Source organism: Scophthalmus maximus, chromosome 17, assembly GCF_022379125.1.
Source record: "Scophthalmus maximus strain ysfricsl-2021 chromosome 17, ASM2237912v1, whole genome shotgun sequence".
In the NCBI taxonomy this organism is placed as follows: domain Eukaryota; kingdom Metazoa; phylum Chordata; class Actinopteri; order Pleuronectiformes; family Scophthalmidae; genus Scophthalmus; species Scophthalmus maximus.
The window spans coordinates 5,094,085-5,115,000 of NC_061531.1; the positions used below are offsets into that span (position 1 = coordinate 5,094,085).

Genomic DNA, 20,916 nt, shown 5'->3' on the forward strand with positions numbered 1-20,916 from the left:
ATGCACAAGCAATACAATAAAACTCTTCATACATTGACATATCACTACAGAAAGCTTAAATAATGAGTCTTTTGTGTAATTATAAAATGCCGCGTTTCATTATAACACTTTAAAACACGTTTAACCATGCCTTGTGCTCTGTTCCCCCTAGATGTTACCAAATCAGCAACCCCAGCAGCTAAAAAGCCGACAGATTCTCCACTTACCCGCCCTTCATCTATTACAAAGTCAGCAAAATTGGAGACCCCAAAATTGGCCGCAAAATCAGACGTCACCACGAAAAAGCCAACTACTACCAAGGCTTCAGACACAAAGACACCCAACCGCCCCAAAACACAGGAGAGCAAGCCCACACCTTCCAAGACGCCTGGCTCCAAACCGGCTGCAGCCAAGACCGCCAACCCCAAGAAAGCTGTGGGCAGCAGCACCCCAACCCCTGTGAAACGTGGCCCCAAAGCAGCTACAGTTGCTGAACCGGCAAAGGAAGTTGCAGCTGCCGCAGCTGCTGCGGCAGCTATTGCTACTGCAGCGGCTGTCATTGCCGGGTCAGAGGAATCAGAACCTCCCGCTGAAGTAGCTGTGGAGCAACCTGCTACAACTCTTGAAGCAGTTTATGAAAAGTCTTCAGAGCCCACAGCAGAACCAGTCTCTGCACCAATGTCAGAGTTGGTGCTAACACCAACACCAGAACCCATACGTGAACCAACACCAGAACCTGTACGTGAACTGACACCAGAGCCTGTGTGTGAGTCAACACCAGAACCCATACGTGAACTGACGCCGGAGCCCATACGAGAACCAACACCAGAACCAATACGTGAACTGACGCCAGAGCCTGTACGTGAACCATCGCCTGAACCCATACGAGAACCAACACCAGAACCCATACGTGAACTGACGCCAGAGCCTGTACGTGAACCATCGACTGAACCCATACGAGAACCAACACCAGAACCCATATGTGAACTGACGCCAGAGCCTGTACGTGAACCATCGCCTGAACCCATACGAGAACCAACACCAGAACCCATATGTGAACTGACGCCAGAGCCTGTACGTGAACCATCGCCTGAACCCATGCGAGAACCAACACCAGAACCCCTACGTGAACTGACGCCAGAGCCTGTACGTGAACCATCGCCTGAACCCATGCGAGAACCAACACCAGAACCCCTACGTGAACTGACGCCAGAGCCTGTACGTGAACCATCGCCTGAACCAATACGAGAACCAACACCAGAACCCGAAAGTGAACTGACGCCAGAGCCTGTACGTGAACCATCGCCTGAACCCATACGAGAGCTCACGCCGGATCCTGTGCGTGAACCAAGTCCAGACCAAGTACGAGAAACATCTCCAGAACCCCCTGTAGAACCACTGTACCAGCTGTCAGCAGAGGCAGAACTGGGAGCTGAACTAGTCCATGAACCAACCTCCAATGTTCCACTGTCAGCCCAGCTGGACCTTTTCAAATATGAAGAGTCCGCCAGTGATTCGGTTCCTTCCTTGGGAACGACGGTCATGTCCCCTCCTTGTTCCCCACTGGGCCCGATTTCTCCTGTCAGAGAGCCAGAGAATGCTTCCTCTCTGATGGGCATGCACGTTCCGTCTGATCCCTGGGACAGGAACCAGCACCTGACCTCGTCTGACATTGCTTCCCAGAATATGATGATGAACTTCCAGACAGAGGAGGAAAAGGAGAATAAAGAACACTATGCACAGGAGACAAGGGAGGAGGAAGAGGAAGAGGAGGAGGAGGAGGAGGGAGACGACGAAGAGAAGAACCTGTTCATGCCTACCTCCACAGCTCCATCTGCAGCAGCCTTTGATATGATGGCTCAAACACACTTGTTTGGTGCCTCACCCCTGGACCATTTCACCAGCGGAGACCTGACCTCCCCTCATCAAAAGGAGGAGGCAGTGGAGAAGGCTGAAGAAGAGATCAATGAAGATGATGAGGAGGAGGAGGAGGAGGAGGAGGATGAAGACGAGGAACAGAGAAGACTAGGCCATCAGCCCTCATCCATGATGACTGACATGAGCACGTCCCAGCCCTCTGAGGAGTTCCAGGTCCGGTCCTCGGCATTTGGCGGTTCAGCAGGCTGGCACGGTGACGACCTGCTGTCTGGGATGGACTCTGAGGACGTGAGCAGCTGTACCAGCAGTCGACAGCACGGGGTCTCTGACCTTAGCAGCACCCTGCACACCGCAATACTGGAGGGCACCCAGAGCTCAGACGCCCTGGTTGACTCGAGCCTACGCGGCTCCGAGGGAGATGGTAATCTCACGGGTTCACCCAATGTGGAAACCCTGGCAAATGAGGAAGAGGAGGACGACGACGAGGAGGATGAGCGGGTGGATGATATGGACCTAAGTTCGGAGAGAATGGAGGAGCATCGCAAGGTGTTCCAGCAGCAGGAGCAGGATGAGGAGGATGATGAGGATGTAGATATGCACAGTGAAGGCGTGACCGAGAGCTGTGAGAATGTAGATGAAGATGACTTCAATGAGGAGGAGCATTTAGATAACCTCAATCGCTCCGTTCCTCCGCCTTGCATGCCCCCAGCCTCCTCCTGGGGCCAGACCAACCCTTTCTCCGATACCTGGGGTCAACCCACCTCGCTGCTCTCTGTCTCCTCCCCCAGCCCGCTGTCTGACCATGGTGCAGCTGAATCAGAAACACCGACTCAGTCCCCTGCCCAGGCATGTTTGGGCAGCAGTGTCTCTTCCTTTGCTCTTCAGGCAGAGCAAGAGCCCCAACAGCGTCAGTCAGACCATGAGGAGATGGAGGGCTCAGCCACCGAGGAGGATCACATCGAACATGCTGCCTCAGTTGTAGGCATGTCTCAGTCCGGCACAGGTCTGGCTGCCCACAGCAGTAGCGAGACGAGCACACCTGAGGAACTACGTGACTATGACAGCAGTTCCGGGGTGGAGTCCCGTTCGGACAAGCAGCAGACCCCAGTGCCTGCTTCAGTCCAGCCTGACATGGAGCAGGACCTGGGTATCCACCTGGAGAAAGGCGATGGAGAAGAGGAGGAGGCTGAGACACTCCCTGCAGACGAGGTCCTGGGAACAGGACCCCCAACTGCACCAGCATCCGCCCCGTCCTCCCCCTCCACCTCAGGAGACGAGGCTAGTGATACAGAGGGTGAGATGCAAATAAACGACCCAGATGCGCCAATGATGATGGATGAGAGTGCTGGATTTGAAAGTCCTACTCCCACCTGTAATCTGCCCGCTCTCGAGGAAGATGAGGAGGCAGCAGACACGCATGTCGGAGACGGCGAAGAGGACGGAGGCGGCGCCACCCCTCAGTCAGCCAACTCCGTGGCTTCGTACGGCTTCGACTGCACCACATCCAACTCCAACGCCCACTCGATGGCCGAGAGCTGTGGAAAGAGCCCGGGGATCTTCTCCCTAGAGAACGAGGAGCAGCTGCCTGAGGAGGCCAAGGACCCCTCGCTCATCAAGGAGCTGACCCTGCCATCGGCCGCTGCCACCGCCCAGGCAGAGGAGCTGCTGGGTCGACCCGTGGACCTGATGCCGCTGGGCCTCCCGGGAGGCATCCAGCACAGCCTGGACGAGCACCACTACATGCTGGGCGGAAAGGTTGCAGACCACCTTGGGGACGTCGACCCGTTGGAGTCCAGGCTCCACCTTGGGGAAGATGAGTCTGAAGAAACCGATGACAGCCAGCCACAATACTACTCAACCATTTGTGATAAGACTGATAGTTTTCTGGCAGGTAATGTATAAGTCCCTCCTATTACCCCCAGAATGCACCTTTTCCCCACAACCCTCCCCCTTTACCTGTTGTTTGTTTTCTCTCCAGTTGAGTTAGATGGCTTAGAAGAAAAAAAAAAAAAAAAAAGAGGAGAGCAAGATTGTAGGAAAAGAAAAAAAAAATGAACAAAGGAGACAAGAAAAAAATGACTGTAGCAATTTTTAATTCAAGCCTCCCTCTTTCATACTGTTATGATCTTGGTTATGAGTGTATGGCTTAAACTCCTTAATGTACAATAGCTACTACCATTTTCTAGTAGAATGTTCTTTCTAAGTAACACTGCATATTCTGTAGCCCCTGATGGGGTATTGACTGAATGGTCCAATATGACTGAGCTTTTAAACTGAAAAAGAAAAAAAAACAAATGGAAAGAAATGGACTCATTGTGTATTTATCCTACTGTTTTTACCGAACAAATGTCAATGATTTTTATTTTCGTTTTGTATTTGCTTATTTGTTGATTTTTTTGTTTGTTTTGTTCTGTTGAAACCTGTGGCCTGTACTACGAAGCAGGATATTTGCGGTTGTCGAGGTAACATCAGGTTTAACTCTGGGTTTTCCGTCCTACGAAGCTGGTTCTCTTCTCACTGGTGTAAATCACCATGGTAACTTATGCTGACTGGCTAAGCAGAGATCAAAACACGTCACCAGTCCAACTGTCACTGGGAAACCAGAGTCCTCATTCTACAGGATCCTGACTGGGACAAAAGAGTTTAGAGTAACGTGACAAATAATAAAGCGCAGCAGTTATTGAGCTCAACAGTGAACCGCCCACTTTTAGAACGGCTCTGGTTCCTGAAGTGAATTTCTGATTCACTCCATTGACATTTTATAAATTCCTTATATGAAGAGTTTTAAGCCTGGAACCAAGCCAATAAACTTTTAGATGAATCGTTACAATAAAACATTTTATTCAGAGCAGAAAAAAAAATTGGACAACGTAAAAAAGGCAAAAGTATAAATAAGACAGTGTACATAATTATTTTAAGAGTGAAGGAACTACATATCTATAAACCCCTGCGAATGCCTTTCCAATGACTTCCAACCAATCAGAGACATGGATGTTACACTTTAGGATTGTGGGTAGTGTAGTACTTCTCAATGATATTGTGAATAAAAAAATTATTTTCTTAAAATAAGGTTGATATCATACGGACTTGTGCCTTCAACAGGTGCATATACCGTTGTTTCACAGCCTCATAACTCATAAGTCGACCGTGGATGGTTACGATATTATGGCTAATAATTAAAATGTTGATATGATATTTTCACTTCCGTGGGCTGTTGAGCTCTTGCTGTTCCAGATTTTCATGTGTCCATTCTGGTTTTAAAAGAGTTTCTAATAAACAGAGGGAGAGTTTATCGCACTGAATAAATACATATCATTAATATTAGAGCTTCATTTGAATTCAATGAAGATAATTTGACTCCTGACAGCTAGCTGACAGCGTTTGACTCTCTTATGCCGCCATTGCAGCTCGGAACGACATGAGACTGTGACCATAAATAGGAATAAAAATGAATTTGTTTTTATTAGAACAATTATCCACACACTGATCAATATTTCTGATGATCATGAATGAACAGTTCAGTGTGACTGATGACATCACACATTAACTTCTCTCCTCTGCTTCAGCAGCAGAAACAGTCTGACATCACTTCAGCTTCACTTCATCATAGTTTGATCATCTAAAGACAAAAGTGCTAGAATATTCTCTCAATAATAAATGTTCCTATTTGTATATTTTAGGCTGAATTAAAAGAAATTCTGCTTTAGCTGTGTGATCATATTATTTCCATTTCACTTAGTAGAATGTCACTTTTACATGTCGCTCAAACCAAATTGACCTTTTTTCGTATCATGTTAAAAAGTATTAATTATTCCGACGATGTCGCTTGTAATTAACGCCTCCGCCTCTTCCCACGCGAACGCGCTCGTAAACCGGACGTGAAAACCCAGGGTTGACTGAGACGGTTGGCGTGCAGGATGGTCAAAGTTCAGTTTAGTCAAACCAGATGACGAGAACATATCCTGGGTCCGCTTCGTAGTACAGGCCGCTGGTCCTCCCTACCCTGTGTACACACGCGTCATGTTCAACAGCAACCATAGCGATAGTCACAAGCTCCTTTTTTCCCCTAAAGGTTGTGTTCTTGCTTCAAGACTTTTAGCTATCCAAATAAAGGCTAGATATTAACGCGGCTGCTTGGCCCGTACAGATTTGTTGAGGTAGGTATGGGAAGTATTAGATTGCAGTCGCTGGCGTATTTTAATGTGTGCATCGAGAGGCTCTGAGCTCTTTGCATATAGGTCGTTAGGGTGTGTAGCGTGCAGTCACGTACAGTATGTGTTTCAGGCTTTTGGTTTTTATGTGGCGACGCTTGGGAGCCTCAGATAGCCTCAGTTCGTGTTCCAGGAGAGACTAACAACTAGCCCACTATGTGTGACGAGACCCCGCATTGTCCTACACAGCTTTACACTCGCTGAAACGTTTCCAATGGGCGTTTGGTTTACTATTTCAACAGTATATTGCATGTTTAACTAACAAAGAGATGTGTACTACTTTGAATTTGAAACAATTCTACACTAGACATGTTCATAAATGAATGGTTCACACTAGGTTATCTTTCAAAATTCCATTAAAACATCATTGCAAGGCATTTTGTTCCTGTTTCTTATTTTCCCCTACAGATCCTGCATGCCTGAACGTACTGTCCTCGTGTGTGTGTGTGTGTGTGTGTGAATCGCTGTGTATTTGTATGTTTGCACAGCTCATTTCCCATGGTATCTCCTCCGTTATTCGCCATGGGAATAAGTGGTGAACAGGAAGTGATGCAACATTGTACAATGTTGTATCTCAAATGGAATTTTGGTAAAACAAAAAACAAGGTGGTGATCCAAACGGTGTCCCATTGCCTTGTTCTCCAGCATGCCTTACGCTTTTCAAGACATTATCAGATTCAACATAAGCTGACCGACATCACATTGAAAACACATGCTCGGGTTGGCGACGCTGTGAGATGCCCTGTATTTTCCTTTTTGGTAAACATTTGCAAAGCCAAATACTTTAGATTCCAAAACTGTTAGGTGTGCAGAACTTCTCTCTTTGCAGATATGTTGAATTCCACATTGTTTACACTAGAGCTGGAACAATTAGTTGATGAATCGATGAGTAACCGTCTACTAAATGAATCACCAACTATTTTGCTAAACGATTAATTGCAAGTAGTTTTTATGAAGAAAAATAATAGTCAGAATGTTCTGATTTCAGCTTCTTAAGTGTGAAAATATTGTGGTTTCTTTGCTCCTCTCTGACCGTTAACTGAATATCTTTGGTTTGAGGACAAAGCAAAACCTCATCTGGAGGTTCTGGGAAACACGATCAATGTTTTTCACCCTTTTTTTTGGGACTTTTTATGGACCTAACAACCAATCGATTAATCTTGAAAATCATTAGTTTCAGCCCTGGTTTACTGTACAGCCGGGTTTTGTTTGGTTGAAGTTTTCTTCTTCTTTGTTGGCACATTACTACTTTTGTTGGTGTGTAGTCGCCAACACCTGTTATTCATGAACCAGCGGCCCACATGCGAGTACAAACAGAGCAGGGACCCACTTTTAGGAGATAGTGCTCTGTAGTATAGGAGCACTTCTTGGGGTGGAAAAACTATACAGGGCACATCTAACATCAGATCTGTCTGCGTCCATTCTCACATTCATCACATAGTCCGACACACACACACACACACACACACACACAAAGTAACATCTATGTACAAGACACATGAATGCATCTGAATGTTGACCAAAGAAGACCAAACTCCTTTCTCCTATTCGTGCCTTCCCCCTCTGACCTGCCTGCTCCTGTTCATCAAAAACCCTAATATGGAAACACTTCAGACCCGCGCACGCACACACACACACACACACACACACACACACACACACACACACACACACACACACACACACACACACACACACACACACACACACACACACACACACACAGTACCTGCATCTCCTCCGAACGTGCAACTTTGATTGTTTTCTAAATAATTCATATATTCATGAGACCATGTATGCCAGGTTTCAGGTTTGTGTTTGGGGAAAGCATTTCTTGGCTTTTAAAATAGAATGTTAAATAGCGGCTCCCACTCAGGCTTCAGAATGTTTTAATGGCTTGGTGATTTTGCACGGCATAAGACAAGTTTATCACACGGCAAAAGTGCATTATCACACTGTCGTTAACAAAGTATAGTCAATGCTGTGCGATGTTTTGCGTCAGTTCTATTCCCTGTGTTCATTTGTCTCTTCAAATACGTGTTGTCTGTACTGTGCTGTGTATTTATGACTTCTGTCTCGCATGATAACCAAAGTATTTCTTCTTAGAGGACCGAGCAAGAGTTTTAAAACCTATATAGGTTTGTGCTGCAGTTTGCATTATTGAACCAATCTCAGTGAAATGTGGCTATATTAAAGGAAATGCAACTCTCGAGAGAAAACATGCAGTGACCACCTTTTATGATATTTTCCTGTTTCCCGGTTTGTCGCTACAGTATACAGTATTCCTGTGTCATGGATGTCACTTTATTTTTGAGAACCCCTTCATTTTTATTTTTTTTTGCGTCATACCTTTCGCCCTCTTGTCAGATTCCTCCTGAACCCTGTTCTTCTCCCGGCCCCTTGTTGTTGTGCCTCCCGTGCTTGTTTGATGCATGCATCTCCAATGGATGCCACAAGTGATCTTGACTGTCTCGCAGGAGACGAGAAGAGAGATGAAGTGGATGGAGACCACAGGCTGCAAGCATGCTCACAGGAAGACAACCAGAACCAGAACCACGCAGCCGCTGCCCCCGTAGCCAATGGCCACTACTTGGCGTTGGTCCCGGGAAACAGGAGGCCCATTGATCCAACTCTCGCGGCACATTTTGCCACGATCGTGCCCCCTGCTCCTTTGATAGAGACCGGCGTCGACAGTCGCGCCGGTGGAGAGCAGCTGAGGAGGCTGGAGCAGCACCAGCAGAAGCTGAGAGAGATGCATCACCGGCAAGAGCAGGAGCGGCAGAAGAGGCAGTGGCTGGAGGAGGAGCGGCTGAGGCTGGAGCAGCAGAGGCAGCTGGAGATGCAGCGCAAGGAGCTCCTCCAGCTGCAGCTGCAGCAGCAGCAGCAGGAGCACCGCCAACGCAGGCAGGTTCTGCAGTGGCAGCTGGAGCTGGAGCAGCAGTACCGCATGCAGCAGAAGCCGATCCAGCAGCAGCAGCAGCAGCAGCTGAGGAGGAGCCCGACTGGAGTCATGCTCTCCCCGTCCTCGGGGCTCTGCACCATCTATGAAGCCATGGAGACCAGCGACGAGGAGGACGAGGCCAGGGGCGAGCGGAACCGCAACAAGCAGGTGGCGGGGAGGAGGGCGCGAGCCTCCCAGGGCGCCGCGCAGGACCGCGGCAGGCGGCTGCGTCCGGTGCCGCCGCAGGACCTGGAATGGAACAAGAAGGTGGACATGGTGCAGCAGCTCATCAACCAGACCCTGATGCTGGCCGGAGACGGGGGCTGCCCGCCTCTCCTCCTCCTGCCCGTCGGGACGGGGGGCACCCTGAGCCCCCTGGAGAGCAGCATGTGGCCCAACATGCCGCCACAGTTCAGCCCCCCCGCCGCCACAGTCACCTCCGTCAGCAGCTACTCCCCGGAGAGCCGGGGCAGCTCGCCGCCTGGTGACTGGACTGTGGTGGAGGTGGAGACCCAACACTGACGACAGCCGATCAACAGGTTGATCAACCAGTAAACAAAAACATTCGATGATTCGAAGATAAGTTTAGTTCATAATAATAAGTTTAACTTGTCTATTGCCACTGCCCAGACAAAAACAGAGCGTATAAATGCCCACTGCCTAATTAATGCTGGGCCCGTGTGATTATTTAGTGGCCACCATAACTCCTTCACAAAACACAAATGGTCATTTTAACACTAGTGTCTTCATTGGGATCTCATATTTCATATTTCATGCAGCCATATCTGAAGCCATACAGGGATTTCAAGGAGATGAATTGTGGCAAGTTCAGTCAGACCATCATGTGACCAAACAAAGTTGACCAACGGATTTCAGACAAACATTATTATTATGACTATTAGAACAAATAGACTGTAGATACACTGCACACTGTGTCATTGATTTCTGTTTCCCAGACACGCACATCACATACCGCGACCTCACATTAGAGCATGTTTCCGTCCCCGCGGCTCCTAAGAGCTTCTCCTCCACAGTCTCACTCTGAAATGCACTGTCTCTGTCATGTGTTGTCTCGGGGTCGCCTCTTTTATACCAACCAGACACTGAGACCACGTGTTGGTCGTCCTCTCAAATGAGGGATTACGCTATGACAAATTGCACTTGTTTGTTTGTTTTTCTTCTATTTTTTTTTTAATTGTTATTTTTTGTGTTTGGGTAAAGTGTCTTTGACTCAGGTAAGTGGCAGAATTGTTCATTGATTTACATCTTATGTTATTGTCCAATGTGGAAAAAAAATGTTTTAAAAAAAAAACCTATTGTGTGATGAAGCCTGTGGGAAGATGATGCTGCGACGGAACCCCCCCCCCCCCCCTCCTCCCTCCTCCCTCGCCCACTCCCACCACCCAGTCTGCGGTCAGTAAATGTGTCTGTGACTTCCGCCGGACAACCAGGTTTTGATAGACTTAACAGAGCCATCAGTCATGGAGGAGGGGGGTGATGGAGAAGAAGGCCCTCCTTGTTCTACTGCGGAGGGAGGGGAGAGGAGAGGGAAGGTTATGAGGGTGCTGGGCTGGTGGGGGGTGAGGGTGCTGGGGGGTGTTGTTTGTTGTCATCCTTCGCACATTCCAAAGTTGTAACCTCATGTCCTGGGTCGGCCGGCATTCAGGGAGTCTCCGAGGTTACAGATGATGTCATCGGTGGGAGAGAAGAGAGGGAGGGTGTCTGAGATGAGACAATGTGCTGCTCTGGAAAGGCGGCCGGGTGGCGGGGGTGGATGGGATGGGGAGGGTGGAGGAGGCTTGTCAAGTACCAACACTCACTCCCTGCTGTATACTTATTAATATGTGCTCATACATGACAGTTGGGGAGATTCTGCACATTGTCCATGTATTTCGCTGTGTTTTGTGATTCGTGCAATAACTCCGACACACTCACAGCAATCAGGCCGTCGGGACATATCGGGGCTTCTTACGTCTGTGATTTCAAATGTCTCATTTAAAAAAATAGGAAAGAAAATGATTTCAAAGCACCTGTGTTTCTCTTTGTGTCCGTGCAAGGTACAGGCGAGGTGTGGCTCAGAGCCTACTGTTGAAATATGAATAATAAAATAGACAACACTGCCACCTGTTGGCTGCAAGGGAGCGAGACACAAGCCCAACGTCCATGTGATGTTTGATCTGTGTTTTGTATCCACAGCTATTAATCTGAGACCCTTTACTTTGACGTGCTGCTACAATGAGGCAAATGCATGTTTTTTATATCAATCTGAAGTTTGAATGAATCCCAATAATATCAATATTTATTGACATTTGAAAGCGGCACGTACAGAATATAGTTTTCTACAGCATTTATACTGCAGCCCTACTATGCATGTTCTATCAAATAATGTTTGTGTTAAACCAGTAAACAATCTGCTGCTATAGTATCATATGATCATAAGAGGTTTAACTAGTTTATCAAGAGCTATAACCTTATACGCATGCATCTATTTGTGAACCTACACTGTTTAATTATTGTCAGTACAGTTCCTTTACACTGATATTTTTGTGTAACTTTTCCATTCATTGTCATATTACACGCTTGGTATAAAATGTGTTTGCGTTATTCATATTTCAATGTTTGCTTCACGAAGTTTTTGCCATCATCTTCTTTTGTATTGCAGCCACTTTATCGTGCGGTGTCGTTTTTGTTGCCAGTTGCCAAATCATTTTTTTTCGGTAAGAGATGTGAATAATCACTGCTCTGCATGTGAAATAAAATCCGTTTGGAACCTTTTGTCCGTGCTCGTGTTGTTGTATGTCAGCGTTGTGATGCAAATTCAAGTCGAAAGAATGACAGACTGAGAACTCCTGAAACATTGTGTTACGAGAGTACAATTATTATTCATTATTAACAGAAGAAATTGGATAGCAGTGCTGGTCCCTCTGCGGCTGCCAGCACTAAAGCCTCACATACATAAGAGTTAGAGGAACACCAAGTCGCAGCAGCAACCAACTGCATAAAAGTCCAATTTCTGTGCACACCATCTCCCGTAAAGACGAGGAAAAACAGGTGTCACTCGACACATTTTCATTCTGCTGCTGAAAAGTAACACTAATGATGGAAGTTTGTTTTCAATACAGTATATGGAGAAAGACTGGGGTCACACTCAAGACACTTCCTGTTTGTGGACTATGGACTGTACTCGTCTGTGAGTGACGTGTAAAATACACAGTGATCGGAAAATGCTCACCTGCATCGACGTGCTTCAGATGTTGAGATAGGAGATGATAGATTTGACAGCATCTAATCATATCCTCCTTGCAGGGTCGGAGGTCAATAAAATGCAGGATCCCTTGCGTCCCAGTGGAATTCAGTGGAATATCTAAGAGAAAGATTCACAATGTACAACAGCAGAGAAAACATGAAGAGCGTAATCATAATCAATCAGAAGAAAATTTATCTTGTTCAAAGTATTCAAGAGTCGGGGTCGCTGGTTTGACCTCTAGCCAGCCAGGCCGTGTCACTCCCCTCCTCTCTCCCTGTGTTTCCCGTCTCTCGCCACTATCACTATCAAAAAATAAATAAAAGCAAGAAATACATTCTAATGGAGTTAAAATGTCAAATATGCAGCATCATCAAACAACTCCTCCATGATCAACACTGAAATTTGGAAATGCAACAGTCCTTCTGCAAGCAGCAGTGAGGCCTTTCATTCATCCACCTACAGCACGTGTGTGCCGGTGCACATTTAGGTCGGCCGTCCTCTCTGCCGTCATTCGCTGACTGCAGATGAGCTCAATGCAAGAGTCATGACCAATGTCATGACAACAGGAGGGGAACATTAATCTGCCATCAGTGGACACCAATCTCCAGGGGAGAAAAGTGTTCACCCTGCTGAGGTGCTCTTGAACACAACACCTTACCTTATGACATCTTAAAGGGGCATCACAGCAGTTTCACACATGAGGAGGGTCCACAGCTCATTTTATGCCGGGGGGGGGGGCTGTTTGGGTTCATCTGTCCTTGTTTATAATCTGCATTTTTCATTAAAAAAAGACAGAAACGGATTCTTCAGAATGTTTAACCTTGAACTGAACTGTGTGATCTAAAAGCCTCTAAAACAAGTTGTACCACACGGTGCGTCTGTACAACTGTGATCAACAGGTCTCAGGTTGGATCAGGAGGAGGCTCGGCTGTCGCAGACATCTCGGCCATTTGCAGCTGCGCCAAGCTGCCTTCACACAGCCGCATTAACTGCACAGGAAGACGTCTGCTGGTTTCAAAATAAAAGCACACATCCCACCTGACAAATAGAAAAGAAAAGCTTTGTGAGTTGTCAGCGCACAGTTAAGATAATGATCAAATTCCTATAAAACAACCCAGAGAGGTCAAATACACACTAGTAAACAAGTACGGAAACACTGACGTTTAATGCTGTTTAAATGAGTATAGCGGCGGCATCTTAAATAATCTACACAAAAAGCAAAAGTATGATTCAGACACGGAATGGCCAAGGCCGAACAAGCCTACACGTGATTGTCTAGTTCTTATAGTAGAAATATAAAAGAAAAAGGGAAGTGGTCTGACAGCCTAAATAATCAATTTGTCATGAAACATGGTTAAAGAATTTTTTTTAAAAAAAGGATAAAATTGGGGATCCTTCTTAATCCGCATCCACATCTGCACCAGAATGTAATGGGTTCTTCCCAGGCCCAGGCCCCTTTAACCTCCACCGAGTTTGGCGGACACCGGTTCTGTAGTAGACTAACAGACAGGTGAACACAAAACCAGGAAATTTACAATGCATTAATTTCATGCTCACTGAAAACGTTTGTGGTTAAGTTTGCACCGACACCAGAGAACATACACAACTCCTTATTGGGCCCATGGGCTTACTACTGGGCAACTAATATATCATAAATAGGCTGGTGATGTTACATTTGCTAACCATTTGATTCTTTTTCATTGGCTTTTCAATGCACATTATGGGAACTGAGTTGTACTTTATGAGATACTTTTTTTTTCAGGTTTAACATTTTGACCAGCGCCATCTTGGTTTGTTTGAGATCTGAAGTAAGCATATTGGGGGGGTTGTCGCCTGACTGAGAGCTTGTCCACTGCACGTCCACCTGTGACCTGCGACCCTTCACCCATTGGACGGTTCTAACTGTCAAGCCACACAGTTTCCACTGCGTTTTATCGTCTATTTCACTATAAGAAATAGAAAAGAAATTTACTAATTGAACATCATGCTGTATCGAAGACGACTGAGACCATAAACTCCTCGGGAAAATGTTCACTGACGTTTTAAATCGAGTCATTTCCCCCGGACTTCTTTTTGCAACCAGTGCAGTTTTAGTCACTCATGCATCGGCTTTCCTTTCCGCAGCCAGTGACTATGTTCATTTTTATATACAGTCTATGGTTACGAGAGCTAAGAGCAACGGCCAGTGGTGTAACGTCATCAGTCAGTCGGTCGGCGAGGGACAGGGGACATCCTTGTTCATAGGGCTGGTCCCACGGTTACAGTGCCGCCAGAGATGTGGCCCCCTTCAAACAGCCACAGTTATCACCACTAGCACAGGCCTACAGTATGTTGGAGAATGTTTTTTCCTCTTCTTCTTTTTTGGGGGTTTAAATGGCAGCTTGCATCCTTTATGTTGCATTACTGCCCTCTTCTGGAATTATTTAATTCCTATAATGTCCGGATTGTTATACATATATATTTTTTTTTTTACCCCAATTAAGCCTGTCCTCTTGATGAAGCTGACCAGGTGCTTCCTGCCTCGGAAAAAAAAAAATGTTTTCTCCACGCAAGTTTTACTTTGAAGGTAGGAGCCGGAAGTGGCACGTGCCCCAAACCCCGCCGCTTGACGTCGCCACTTGTTCCCTCCTCCCCGGCGGCATCACCAGTCGCCGGCGTTCCGCAGAGCCGAGCGGGAGCGCACCGCCGCGGTTGGACGATGGCCTCAGCGTGCCCCGGCGGACCGGGCGGAGAGCGGCGGTGAGTCCCGGCGGGTCTGCTGGCTGTTGTTCTTTCTTTCTTTCTTTCTGTCTGTTCTTGTCCGGACAGCCGGACTCGAGGCAGATCGCACTCCGAGAGTTGCCGTCCTGCGTCCAGGAGGTGACGGTCTCCTCCTCCTCCTCCTCTTCCTCCTCCTCCTCCTCATCACCTGCTCCGACGGCACCATGTTAACATTCGATCCCGTTTGCTCCTCATCAAACTGCGCCCTCACCGGAACTGTTCCATGCTTCTGTTTTGTTGTTTTTTTTGGTCTAATATATATATATATATATATATATATATATATATATATATATTTTTTTTTTTTGCAGCACCTCCACGTTTGTATTGAACCACCGCAGCACCGTGACCTCTGCGATGACCCGGCGGCTGTGAAGTGACACGGAACACAACAGCAGAAGTCCCCCTGAACGTCTCGCGAGACACGTGATGGCGAACAACGAGCTGCAGGTGAGTTTCCTCCAACTTTTCTTTTTCTTTTTTTTGCCACTGCCCTGTCAGGGCTGCAGATGCTGCTGCTCAGCATGTGGCTGTAAAGACAGGAGCCCCTGATCGATTGACGCCGGGGGTGGAGATGCTCAGCTTGCTGTTGACGTGTGCTGAGGGATATTGTTCCTTTAAAAGCACTTGATCGCAACAGTCACAAAAGAGAGGATTAAAAACAGAAGAAGAAGAAGAGTGGTCCAGATTGAAGCTGCGGAGGCCCCGAGGTATCCTCATTCGTGTTCCCTGCTTTGGATTAAGTCCCCCAAAATACCGCATCCCTGCAGGTCCCACAATGCAGCGCAGCATCATCTTGGTTTTAAAGAAACTGTCCGTGCCTGCTGAATGGCCCGCGGCCTCCAAACTCCACAAACACACACACACACACACCACTTTTCCTTTTTTAACGCGGACCTGTTAGGATGTGAGGGTCTCACGTCAGGTCTCGGCGTCCCACGCTGGCGCGGAGCAGACGGGTCGAGATGGGGACCGTTTCACCCACTCGTTCTTGACTCAACGGACTCAGCGACAGACTCTGGCTGGAATTGTTTGTTTTGCTTTTTTCAAGCGCTTCTGAATAATCGATTATTAATGCCGAACACATTACAGCTCCTATTGATATAGATTCTCGATATTTAATATCTTCAATCTCGAGAATGACTTGGGGTTGTTGACATCTGGTGCAAAATCAGAGACTGGTAATCTCTCAAGCTCCCAGATGCCTTGAACGCAGCATATGGCCAGGGTTATTTGGTGTCAAACATTTTCCCCACTCGGGGCCTTTCATATATGAATATAAATATTTATAAGATAATCATTAGATGTTCAGATGAGTCCAAGGTGACGTCTTCAAATAACTTTTGCCCTTTCCTTTTCACTGCTCTTCGTGTGTGAATGGGCGGAGGGGCCCTTTGGCGACCTTCCACTTTAATAGGAACCAAAACAAAGGACGGCAGTAAAGTGCACTCGCCTGCATTCACCTCTCTAGATATCTGTGATCCTCCCATCAGGACAAAACAGAGTCAGCGGTATTTTCACGACTTGAGACTTGTTTTTACTTTTATATCATTTCTAAAAAGTATCCAACCTGGATACAGATAGTGACACAGCGGTGCCCTCGGGCTGTCGGGGGGGTGAGTCATGGAGGCTGTTGTGGTGGGAGAGCCTCGGGTCTGCTCCAGAGGATTTTGGCTTACAGTTGCCCTGGTGTCGGTCCAGCTCGGGACACAGTGGAGGAAAATATTAAAAATTAAAGGCCGAGTTCAGCTCATGATAGGAGCCAGCACGTCACTCTGTGGTTACTAACCCCCAGTCGCAAGGGTAAACTCAATGAGACTGCAGTTTGTTTTGTGAAAATAAAGTTATATATATATATTTTTAAGTGTTGCAATGTCAAATGTTTCCCCAGCGATCGGCCCACTCACTCTCCATCCGTTTGACACCGTGACGCTGCCGCGTTGTTTGTTGTGTGTGAAAGGCGGCTTCTTCCTTGGCATATTGCATTTTTCCCCGAAGAGGAGTGGAGCTCGACGTGTTTACTGGAAAGCGTTGTTGCCAGTGGCGGGCGCGGGGATCACCGGCAACGGCTGATGTGGGCCATAGTGCACCAGGAGGGCCCGAACTGCAACCATGGCTCTGTCAGTGGCCTCCGCACAGTCGTGTCAAATGAAAACGGATGGTTTTGGTTTTGTCACTACTGATAATCTCTGTCGCTTTTAGAAATATTGAACAAGAAATTCTGGCGTAGTGGGTGCTGATGTCTACAATAGAGGAATTACAAACTGGATTTCCCATAAAGCCCAAAAACCTTGCCTTACGCTGGTTTGCCAATGTGACTTGGTAGAGATGGCGTCATCTGGGTTTTTATTATTAGACTTTAAAATGTTCCCGTCCGACTTGCAGACGACAAACTGTACACAGATTTAAATGGACACGAGTCACGTGCAATACAGTGGATTGTATTTCTCTTGCCCTGCTGTGTTGGCGATGCGTTCAAGACGCATTCATGGCCTCGTGACTCGTCCTACAACTCCCGGGATGATGGCACTGAGCGAGCGGCTGATTGAGATCAACGGGGCCGCGTCGGTGACGACGATTGGCCGAACCTGTCAAAGGGGAGCGAGGCACAGCCGCGTGGTGGTCGACACTCTTTCCCTCTGTGTCTCCCGCGTAGAATCATCAAGGCTGCACTGTCGCAGACACTCATCCTCCTGGTTGTCATGCCCCTCTCTTCCTCCCGCGCCCCCTCCCTCTGTTCAAAACACATTATCCCTGTTCGCGCGGAACGAGGCCATCAGCATAAAATGTATCTTAACTAGAGCTTTCCTGCCCGACTCTCTATCCTGACGCTCCGGCATTCATCGATTTTGCAGCCTGTTTATTTTTTTTCCCTCAGATGGGCATTTTGAAGGAATGTTAATCAAGCCCACTGCAAGCTCTGCGCTGAGCTGATAACACAACCTACACTTTGAGTGTTTCTCATGAATTCTTTGTCCCTGTTGGTTTCCTGTCCTCATCGTCTGCGAGTGTTCTCGTGCGCTCCAGATTACTTTTTTATTGATCGAGGGGAAGCAGCGTCTGAAGACTTTTGAGCCCACTCGTATAGAGGTCTGTTGATGGGCCGCATCACACGCCGTCTCCAGCCGCCACTGCGATGGAAAGAATAGGATTAGGCGGCTGCAGACTTCACTGTGTCTCTGACCTCCTAGGAGGGTGGCATTAGTGCCCTCAGTCACCCACAGAGGCTCTCTCACACACACACACACACACACACACACACACACACACACGCAACCCCCCCACCATCCAGTCCCTCCCGCTTGAATCCAGGATTACACCGTGTCTGCAGAAATCCGTCTCTCCCGCAGATAGCAGTTAAAAAACAAACCATTGCTGCCTTACGGCCTCAGTGCACTGACGGGGCATCCGAACGGCACTCGTCAATAAAACCAGTGGGTGCGTCTCGCCCCCGAGTTCACACGTTAGGATGCAGTCGAGCGGTCCCAGTAAGCGCCAGGGAGGGCTGCCGGTATCTTAATCCCAAATGCAGAAACGGAAGATTCAAAAATGTAATCCCCGTGCATCTATGCCAGTCTGAGAGTATGTTTCCATTCAGCTGACCGGTCTGACCAGCTGTTATATGCGATATGCCCATCACCCACCCGGCTATCAGAGCATTATTTATCATTGATCCCCAGCCAGAGTAGACGTATAGAAAAAGACGACAAGGGAAGCAGGTTTGACGACGGGTAGACTCACTGTGAGTTAGACCGGTCACTCGCGTCCTCCGCTGTTTTGGCTTTTTCTAAGCTGGTTGTGTGAGTGCTTTTAGGGCTTTAAGGGATTGTTGGTATTACAGGATTGAAGAATGTGTTTGCTAAGAAGGCCGAGTTAGAGGAATGGTGCAACGTATCGCGAAATGCGATTCTGGAAATGATAAATCTGTCAGTGGGACTCCAGAGATGGGAAGGTCACAGAGCAAGGGGAGCCATTGAGGAGCCTGTCTGCTCGAGCGGCGAGCATTGATTGGTTGCTGAAGTATTTTTTGTAATGCTCGTGGGCGCTGAAGGCTCAGCGGTGCTTGTGAAATAGCTTGGAGACTGTGGTTTGAAGTCTGCGAGGTAAAAAGGGAACAACAAGGAGCTGTGTGTCGAGGGGGCCGGACAGAAGTAGAGCTGACCAATGCTGACGAGACTAATTGTGATATTGAACTGAAAATGTGATAATACGTTGTTGCACATTGTCACATGTTTAAACATTTGATCTAAAATTGGGGCAGGTAATCACAGTAACCATGACATAATTAAAAAACTAAAATCAAGAAAACAACCACATGGTCCATTGAGAAGGTTTTCTAGAAACATTCATGGTATCCCATCAGGATCTTCACCAGCAGATGGTGTTTGCCCAGTTATGAGGATATTCCAGATTGCACTTTAAGGGCTTGTGATGCGATGTTGTGCTCAGCTGCTGTTTCCATAGTCAAGGATGACCCTTGAACTGTACCATTAGAAAAATGGTCCTAGCGGTCAGTCACGCTGTATCCACGCCCCGATGCATACCATGCTTTATCGTCTGTTTTACTCTACATGGGACCACATTTACAAAATGAACATCATGCCGTATTGAAGAAGACTTGAGATTAGCGCCTGAGACCACAAACTCCTGAGGAAAATGTTTACTGACGTTATAATTCCGGTGCGAAGTATGTGAGTTTTTCTCATAGACGTCTATAGAAACTGACTTCTCTTTGGAGTTGCCCTCTGCTGGTCAATCAAGAGAATACAGGTGTCAGTGTCATTTCATGTACAGTCTGTGGTTTATCTCAAGGAGGCCGCTACAGAGAGACGGCAGCACTTGGTAGTCGGTTAAAATCTTGTGTAAACTCACAGAGCAGAACGGGGGGAGGTTGACACAAGATGTTCAGGTAGAAACTAAAGTAGAGAGAAAACAGAGGAACAAGGGCTGTTTGGCCTGATTGCGGTTGCACCTCCTGAGGCATTTGAGATGAGTTATACTGCCGCCGCGCAGAGGTCATGCGATAGCCAGTGTGTTGTGCCGCGGGAGTGGTGTTGGGTGTACGGGGAGCACAGACTTACGTTTGAAACGGGAGCAGCGGCCGAGACGCTGCCCTCAACAGTGGACTGTCTGTTCCGTCGGGCCCAGAGGCCACAAACGTGAGCCAGGCGGGGAAAAAACACGGCTATTGTTACCTGGCTGAGAGGGAGAGGCCGAGGTGGTTTCAGGGAAGCCCAGCAAGGAGCCAGCCCCTCAGAATGTAACCCAAACTGCAGCCATTGTTATCAAAGGTCTTTTGCTGGCTGAATTGCTGGAACAGTGCGATACTGAAACACAAATGGCGGACAGGAGCCTTTGTGAGTTTCACTTTTTTTAAAGTCAACAGTGCGGGAGAGATTATGAGAGTTGTAACAGGAGGAGTATAAATAGTCGGATGAATGGGATGCCGCGTCTGAGGAGGGGGAATCCACAGAAGAGGAGAGTGAGAGCTGAGACGTGTGACTACAAGGTTTTGCCGCTTGACCAGTTGACACCGCATGTCGTCTCTGCGGCTGCTGCCACGTGATCCGTCGAGAGCAGTGTAACAGTTTTCATCCTTTTTCTTCCATATAACTCTATCATATCCCTTTAATGGCGAAGCTCTTATGACAACCAGTCCAATGAAAAGATCCATTTGCAAGTGTTGTCTGTGCAACCATAGTTTGATATCCTACTCCTCTGTGAGGAAGAGCTCTATTGTTGTTCAAAACCTATTCACATCAATGATTCACACACTTGCTGCTCACCATAGCAGTGTATCAATCCGTGGTCCCCAAAACACCACACCGCAGGATTTACTATTGTAACCACCTGCCTGAGGAAATTACTTTTTTTTGTGTGACTTGTTTTTAAAGATCTAT

At 47.4% G+C, this 20,916-nt stretch overlaps 2 protein-coding genes across 5 annotated transcripts in view; both read left to right on the forward strand.

The window, feature by feature from the left end:
- The window catches only part of wu:fb95e10 (proteoglycan 4), a 31,930-nt gene extending 25,485 nt beyond the window's left edge, over window positions 1–6,445 (forward strand). For all 4 annotated transcript variants that reach the window (XM_035615200.2, XM_035615201.2, XM_035615203.2 and 1 more), the window contains one exon: window positions 152–6,445. In XM_035615200.2, the coding sequence (XP_035471093.1) occupies window positions 152–3,759 (3,608 nt within the window). In that variant the 3' untranslated portion in view covers window positions 3,760–6,445. The remainder of the gene's footprint in view (window positions 1–151) is intronic.
- An 8,414-nt stretch (window positions 6,446–14,859) lies between these two features.
- Window positions 14,860–20,916, forward strand: part of LOC118288426 (serine/threonine-protein kinase N1) — a 30,141-nt gene continuing 24,084 nt past the window's right edge. The window contains exons 1-2 of the mRNA XM_035614508.2: window positions 14,860–14,995; window positions 15,328–15,466. Coding sequence (XP_035470401.1) covers window positions 15,446–15,466 — 21 coding nt within the window. The 5' untranslated portion in view covers window positions 14,860–14,995; window positions 15,328–15,445. The remainder of the gene's footprint in view (window positions 14,996–15,327; window positions 15,467–20,916) is intronic.